Source organism: Mizuhopecten yessoensis, unplaced genomic scaffold (genome assembly GCF_002113885.1).
Source record: "Mizuhopecten yessoensis strain PY_sf001 unplaced genomic scaffold, ASM211388v2 scaffold1461, whole genome shotgun sequence".
Classification (NCBI taxonomy): domain Eukaryota; kingdom Metazoa; phylum Mollusca; class Bivalvia; order Pectinida; family Pectinidae; genus Mizuhopecten; species Mizuhopecten yessoensis.
In genome coordinates this window covers 414,589-423,596 of record NW_018404058.1, presented here as the reverse complement: position 1 = coordinate 423,596, position 9,008 = coordinate 414,589, and the positions used below count along the sequence as shown (strand labels likewise).

At 35.8% G+C, this 9,008-nt stretch overlaps 1 protein-coding gene across 1 annotated transcript; it reads left to right on the top strand.

Moving 5' to 3' along the window:
- The first annotated feature begins 3,070 nt into the window (after positions 1-3,070).
- Positions 3,071-5,964, top strand: LOC110462730 (uncharacterized protein PFB0765w-like). Its single transcript, XM_021516856.1, has 2 exons — positions 3,071-3,081; positions 3,915-5,964. The coding sequence occupies exons 1-2, from the start codon at positions 3,071-3,073 to the stop codon at positions 5,962-5,964; spliced, it is 2,061 nt and encodes a 686-aa protein (XP_021372531.1).
- The last annotated feature ends 3,044 nt before the right edge of the window (positions 5,965-9,008 follow it).

Here is a 9,008-nt window from a genome sequence, read left to right as displayed (position 1 = left end):
AAATTTTAACGTCTAGTTGCTTTTGAAGTAAAATAATATAGGTATATCTTGAATCTTCCTAATATGAAAACCCAATCATGTGAAGGAGAGAGACTTTGTGGGGACAAACTACTCAGCCAATCAGCACAGAGCCTAGTGCAAAGTTATGCACAAGACTAAATTACGATTTGTGGCTACTTGTGAGATAAATGATCGATTCAAAAATTAGTGGGGACTTTTAAGAAAATATTTTTTCTATGCATTTTATGCAATTTCCTTGCGATTTAAGGGACCGTAATTGTAGGGACAGGCAAATGTCCCCACAGTGGAATGGGGGTCCCCACAACGTGGGTTTTAAACAGAAAAAATGTCCCCACACTTCCGGTATTTCACGACCTCTCTTCATCACCTCTCTGTCTCTCTCTCTCTCTTTGTCTCTCTCTATCACACCTCTACCTCTCTCTCTCTCTCTCTCTCTCTCTCTCTCTCTCTCAATTAAAGCCATTGTAAATATATATGTTATATGCCATCTTGATACTTTGTAGTAATATATTGAAGGAAAGGGCTTAATATAAGTTGTAAAACTTGTGCCCAAATCCCATTGTATATAAATTACAATAAAATATGTTTAAAACCAAAAATAGGTCTGATTTCCTGCTTTACACCTCTATCTGTAATAGGCTGTCCCGCGACCTATAAAGATACCACATAAATATCAAAAACAAGTTACGTATCACAGAACCATGTCAATTGATTATTTTAAATTTACCAAGAGGACTGCATAATGCTGTAAGCTGGTACACGTGATAAATACGTCTCTATTAATTAATTTGTATTGATTGCTTCTCATGCTCAATAAAACACATGTAAGATATAGCCGGAGTTAACCTGGGTGTCACCAGTCCAGATAGCACCGGCCAATTAGCTAGCCGATAAAAACCAGACGATAAAATATACTGATGTAAGAACCGACACACATGACAAGATTGATCCCACTTTTCCATTTAATCAACCAATGACATTCCCATGATAGGAGAGCGAGTTTAGGTTGAAAGTGAATACCCGCTAGCCGGTCCCTGTTCCTGAAATAATGGCCGAGTGACAGTGGCGGCTATAGACTAGTGAATGCAGCCAATTAGTGAGGATACACTCCGTCCAAGTATTTTATTGCAAATGAAGGAAGAGGCGTTAGTGCTTTGGAGTGTATCCATTCCATACTTTTCACAAACCAAAATTCCCTAATGTTTCATCGAATGTCAATCAATCTAGCGGGTTAAGGAAGCACGTGGTGTGCGCATGAAGAAACAATAAATGTTGTTTGTGTTTTTTGGAATCAGGAAAACCAATTAGCATAACGGCCTCGCGATAAAGAGAAGTGACCTACGCATTGATCCTCCACAAAACAAACTTTCCTAAGCCACGCTTTTAAACTTGGAATTCCAAACGGGAAAGCGGGATATTTTTAAGTTGAACATCAGCAAGTTTGCTGCTTTTTTAGAATATTTCTCCATGATTCTGTCCAGTTGATGATAACTATTCAGTAGTTGAGAGTGTGTGGTGCTGGCGGGGAGACTGGTGAGTTAACAAGGTGCTATAGGTAAATAGCGAAACCAACATCGACATTACGTACAGGTGAGTGTTTATATCGGTGTAATACAAAAAATACATTTTCCATTATGTGTGCGGTAGCGTCAGTTACAAGGAGGTTTCCCACCGAGTGATGATTGGTTATCTAGTTTATCTAACCCGAGTTAGTTAATTTTCTAATTGTATAAAGACACGAAGTATCACGAGTATCTTTTACAATTTGAAAAATTACATAACAAGAGTTAGATAATCAGGATATTAACCATCATGCGTTTGGGGCCCTTTTCTTCCACAACGTTCCGATATTATATCTAGAGAGTCATACTTTTTCCTTGTGGAATCATTATTCCTGTTTCTTATCTGGGAACAACTGCCATGAATTATGACGTCACAGTGGAAGATGACGTTGCAAAACAGTGTTACTTGACGTTATAACTAGGAGTTTGATCAGTGAAATAACGTCCAGGGTGTGACCCACTAAACTAAACTATTGGGTTACAAACATGTTTACTAACTTCTAGCAGATTTATCCAATGAGTCAGGAGTAAGAAAACTTAAAGTCGCTGTGGGAGAAAATATTATTTAATGACGAAAGAAAAAAATAAACCTAAAATAAACATAATGCCCTAGATATATAGTTGCAACAAATATGTTCATGATCATTTAACTGCTAAAGGATGACAGGTGGACAAAGGGAGGGGGAAAGAGAGGTATTATATTACTAAAACTCGTTGGTTATGAGACAATTAATTAAATCTGGCTATTCCCGAATTAAATAATTTTTCAACAAAACAATGATGTAACATACCGGCACTATTTTATATGTGGCAGATTTTAATTGTAGTAATACACAGGTTGTGGGAGAAAAAATGTAAAAAGGGAGTCAGGTTGTTACCCTTAAACAACTCGTTCCAGTGTCGGTGTTTGGTAAATAAAAATCAATTTACAATGTAATGCTAATTTAAAAGAGTGCTTTCTATGGTTTCCAATAAAATCGTCAACACTGCCCAATATTTCATCGTTTCTCTATGCTATGTAACGAAAATACTATGTGTAGTTGTACCTTCTCTGGACTCACATGTATATCTTTTGTTTTAAACACGTGTATACGTGTTGTACTCTATCTTGACTCTTGCATACATGTATCTAGCCAATTATATAAGACTCTTTATCATTGATTTTCCATTAATCAATTAATTCTCATTTAAATTAAGAAAATTGATACAAAGCACGTCATTATCTAACCGGAAATGGAACTTGAAAATGTCGGAAAGTCATGTTGTGTAATTCTCGTAGAATATTTCCCGAGTTTTTGTTCGGCACTGTCGATATGCGTTGCGCATGCCTCTGAAATAGGTGAGACCGCCATGCCACCATTATGAACCAGTTGTCTGTTCTATACAAGACCTGTGTTTATCATGTGTTCCAACAGAGCAGAAGTAATTCCCTCTATTGTAACTTAGGACGGGTGGTATCACGTTAATTGTCGTTACACTACATCACAATGGAGGACGGGTAATCACACAGTTTGATACCTACCATGTAATCCTGTCTATGGTCGGATAATTCTCCTCCGTTTAAATTATTTACATCAATAAATGGATGCCGTCAGATTATACACCTACGATTAAAACACACCGTTTGGCGTAATTTGACTTTGCACATCACTTCTATTGGAACGCCCTGTGCATACTTTATAAAGGTTCTTTACCTGTGGTTCTTGTGGAAACATAAGGTGCCCAATTTCTTCCATTAACAAATGAACTACCGATGATAGCATTGCTTCAAATTACCATGGGAACAAGGTTCTAACAAAAATTAACATCATGATCATTTACCACTCAACTTTTACAAGAGCATAAAAAGGGGAAAGATAAGCATTCTACCTAAATCTCATTGGTCATGAGACAAACAATAAATGTCGGCAAATTATCAATTTTAATAAGACAATTATAATTTCATATATATATTCATTGGGACTTAGTCCGTTTATCACGTTTTCTTATGCTATCAGAGTTACCGACTATATATTTCTTTTCATATGCAGTATTTTGTGTTCTAATATTCAAAGATATTAGCTGATAACAGGAATGATCTTCCGTTTAACGAAGCCTACATGAGAAAAACTACCAAAACATATAATCTAATACAAATGGTTTTAGATCCGCAACAAGTTAAACTTGCTTTATTCACTAGCATGGCAGTGGGAATGGACATTAAATATTTATTCACGAATGTAGACGACCGGGCCTGAAAATATGGTTGTAATGCTGGTTGCATCAGAATGTAAAATTGTATAGATAAAGAACTGTCTTAAAACTTGTTGATCTCAACCGAACCGTATACAGCCTATTGACGGACAAAGACAATACAAAAATTGACAATAATCTCAGGGAAACAGTTAACAGCCTATTGACGGACAAAGACAAAACAAAAATTGACAATAATCTCAGGGAAACAGTGAACAGCCTATTGACGGACAAAGACAATGCAAAAATTGACAATAATATCAGGGAAACAGTGAACAACCTATTGTCGGACAAAGACAAAACAAAAATTCACAATAATCACAGGGAAACAGTGAATAACCTATTGACGGACAAAGACAATACAAAAATTGACAATGATCTCAGGGAAACAGTGAAAAACTTATTGTCGGACAAAGACAATACAAAAATTGACAATGATCTCAGAGAAACAGTGAACAGCCTATTGACGGACAAAGACAAAACAAAAATTGACAATAATCACAGGGAAACAGTGAACAACCTATTGTCGGACAAAGACAATACAAAAATTGACAATTATCTCAGGGAAACAGTGAACAACCTATTGTCGGACAAAGACAATACAAAAATTGACAATGATCTCAGAGAAACAGTGAACAGCCTATTGACGGACAAAGACAATGCAAAAATTGACAATGATCTCAGGGAAACAGTGAACAACTTATTGTCGGACAAAGACAATACAAAAATTGACAATAATCTCAGAGAAACAGTGAACAGCCTATTGACGGACAAAGACAAAACAAAAATTGACAATGATCTCAGGGAAACAGTGAAAAACTTATTGTCGGACAAAGACAATACAAAAATTGACAATAATCTCAGGGAAACAGTGAACAACCTATTGACGGACAAAGACAATACAAAAATTGACAATGATCTCAGGGAAACAGTTAACAACCTATTGTCGGACAAAGACAATACAAAAATTGACAATAATCTCAGGGAAACAGTGATCAGCCTATTGACGGACAAAGACAATGCAAAAATTCACAATAATATCAGGGAAACAGTGAACAACCTATTGTCGGACAAAGACAAAAGTAAAATTGACAATGATCTCAGGGAAACAGTGAAAAACTTATTGTCGGACAAAGACAATACAAAAATTGACAATAATCTCAGGGAAACAGTGATCAGCCTATTGACGGACAAAGACAATGCAAAAATTCACAATAATATCAGGGAAACAGTGAACAACCTATTGTCGGACAAAGACAATACAAAAATTGACAATTATCTCAGGGAAACAGTGAACAACCTATTGTCGGACAAAGACAATACAAAAATTGACAATAATCTCAGAGAAACAGTGAACAGCCTATTGACGGACAAAGACAAAACAAAAATTGACAATGATCTCAGGGAAACAGTGAACAACCTATTGTCGGACAAAGACAAAACTAAAATTGACAATGATCTCAGGGAAACAGTGAACAACTTATTGTCGGACAAAGACAATACAAAAATTGACAATGATCTCAGGGAAACAGTTAATAAACTATTGGCGGAGAAAGACAAAACAAAAATTGACAATGATCTCAGGGAAATAGTGAACAGCCTATTGTCGGACAAAGACAGTACAAAAATTGACAATGATCTCACTGAAACAGTGAACAGCCCATTGTCGGACAAAAACAAAACAAAAATTGACAATGATCTCAGTGAAACAGTGAACAACCTATTGTCAAACAAGGACAAAACAAAAATTGTCAATGATCTCAGGGAAACAGAGAACAACCTATTGTCGGACAAAGACAGTACAAAAATTGACAATGATCTCACTGAAACAGTGAACAGCCTATTGACGGACAAAGACAAAACAAAAATTCACAATAATCACACGGAAACAGTGAACAACCTATTGACGGACAAAGACAATACAAAAATTGACAATGATCTCAGTGAAACAGTGAACAACCTATTGACGGACAAAGACAATACAAAAATTGACAATGATCTCAGGGAAACAGTGAACAACCTATTGTCAAACAAAGACAAAACAAAAATTGTCAATGATCTCAGGGAAACAGTGAACAACCTATTGTCGCACAAAGACAAAACAAAAATTGACAATAATCACAGGGAAACAGTGAANCGAGGTACGTAGATAGTAAGATTGAAGGATTTGTTACCAGTCCTGAAAAGCTCTATACTTTATTCAGCCTAGTATGAAAACAAACGCAGCACGCCTAGGACAAGGGACATCGTTTGTTCACATTGTAATGACAAACGTCTGCGGGAAATATTGCCACCTCACTCAACAATAATATTGAAACCAGGAATTCAATCTTCCTAACGATTTCGTCATTGGTATAATGGCTTGTTGGGTCAGCGATAAAACGTTGCCTATAAAGGTTCTCCTGATGCGGAGGAATCCAATACAAAGACATATCCGTATCCTTTTTACTAACAGGTATCGGAAGATTGCAACACGAAAACACGATTTACTAGTTTTCTTCCTTCGAAAAATTCGGAAAGTATGTGTGGGATTCCATTGGTTATCGGCCAAACCTAGGTCTTTTTGCAAGTAGAAAATGCTTAAGTATTTGCAATAAAGTTTCACGTCCTCAGTCCCCGTAACGGCGAGTTGTCATTGTTATACAATGAAGTGGTAAGCAAAAGACATGGGTAGGTTATAGATGGAAAACAAAACATGCTTTTATTTTTATATCATATGCAAGGTGGAAGACTGTGGTTTGATGTAATTTTGGAAATATGTTAAAATAATTTATGAGTGCACAATCAATATTTTGTTCCATCAGTTGAATAATGATAAGATAACCAACCCCACCTCACTAGATTGGAACAAGTACGGCTTTTCGATAGAGTATTAATGAAGAAATAAGTAAAGGCAGTGTAAAAGTATATTATATACCAATGTACAAATCGTTAAGAAAAAATGTAGGAAATGTTTAGTTCATATTGCTGTGTATATCTACGAAGAACCAGCTTAAAACCACATCATCTGTGGAAACTAGCTTTACGATTCCCCAACATACTTAATTCTACATACTGTAGGATAGAATTAAGTAATTTCGAGATATGCACATAAATATGGTAACTGGTATAGATATTACTCATATTATATCAAAATGTACGGGACTTAAAGTGTTAGGGACAAATGATAGCGTTCAGTCGTCGTAATCTTTTTCAACATTTTTATTAGATACTGATTTGATCCCAATACTTCTGGTTACAACTCAGCTCCTGAGGTTTGGGTAGTTTCAGCTAAAAATTCTCCCATCTCAATATGACAGAAAACAAGAATGTAATGTTATTATTGACAACGCTATATCAGTAATTGTGTAAGGCTATCATTATATACTTGCCTCATTTTGTATACATGTATACTTTCAGATCGCTAGATTACACTATTATTATTTCTTTTTCAAGAGTTATTATTTTATTTCCCTGTAATTCAAAAACATATTTTTATTAAACGTGATTAAAGCACTTCGTTTATATGTTTCAATTATGAACTTCCTAATTTGTTTTCTGATGATAACTTTTTGTATCACTAAACTAATTGGAGAAAAGATATAATCTTAAGCTGGTTACAGGAAACAAGAAGCATTAAATGCAATGCTTATAGTACAATTTAATTAATTGATCACGTTATTATACGTTAAATAGCTGCAACAAATATCTACTTGACGTCACAGACAACTGTTCTCAAATGATCTTCAATGGTAATCTGAAACAAGAATATAATGAATAATGAATATAAAGAAATAAGCATGCAAGAGAGACGGGTGATTCTTGAAGCAGAATGTTTGGATACAAATTCATATACTTTCTGAAAGAAACAAATAAATAACATCATGTACTTTATTGCCTTCCTCACTCGGTAACACAGCTGTGACAGCGCTACAACAAAGAATACGCTTTTGTGGAATTACAAAGGGTTTTCATGTAAGAATAATTATAAAGATGGATACCTTTAGATAATTGAATACATCACTGTCGCTATTTGATACCGTTCAATAATCCGCCAGGTACGAAACCTGACCAATTCCTGGTCTTAATAATCATACCAATAAACAACTTAGGCCTAGCAATGATGGATTTGTTACGAGACTCCGCGAGACTTCCTCAAGTCTAGGGGGAAATGGGTGTCGACACGGAAAACACCTATCATCTAACGGATTTATTGACGAAACACGTTCACAACTCGCATATCAGTTGAACTAACGCCACTAATTAATCTCAAGTCGTCTCAGGTTCACAAGAAACATCGGGCCTTATCGATAGAACCCGTCATTGTCGCCGGAACTACAACAATCAAAGCTGATCTATAACTTCCCGTGATTGGTCAATACAGGTGATCGACCGTGTATGGATGTGATGACGTATACACTTGTTTGTTAGCAGTTTATTCACGCTCGTGCAGCGTGGGAGGTTTTTAATAATTGTAAAAAATATCTTGGTTTTTTTCTGTTTATAGAAATAGATATAAAAAAAATATTGCAATTTATTAAAAGACTATCTTATAATAAGTGACACATGGATCGACTAGCTTGGTAGTTTTTGAGACCAGTTTGATGTATTGTAACTCATTAGAGTGTTGCCAACTGTTCAATATGAACTATCCAGTTGTTCCCTTGCCCATTGTTTTTACGAAAGATCTTACTGAGGGAAATTCCATTACTTTTGATGGTTCCCCCCATTACCTAAGTAAAGAGACATTTCTTCAATAAGGATTATGTTACCTGTAGCTTCATCGCAAAATAAAAACGTTTCTTAAAATGTAACCAGTAAATAGGCATAATTAACTGGTTACATTTCTCCTTATATTTAGGGGATAGTACGTTGTTTTGAGTGGCTATACTGGCGATTAGAACATGAAATTTGGGTTTGAACTCGAGACCGATAGGTCGAGAGTTTAAACCAAATTTCATGTTCTAATCGCCAGTATAGACACGAAAAACAACGTACTATCCCCATTCTAACACTTCGCTAATATGTTTAGAAACATTGTATTTCCTTGTACAAAAGTACTTTGTGACCTGAACTGGCGACGTGTCATTCTGCAGCGGACTGACCAATCGGAAAGAAGCTTTCAAAAGTCGGTCATTTAGCCCCGCCCATACTGGCGAGAGCTCGATCTGTATGTTGACGAGGCGGAATATTTGGATTGTTCGTGAACGTCCT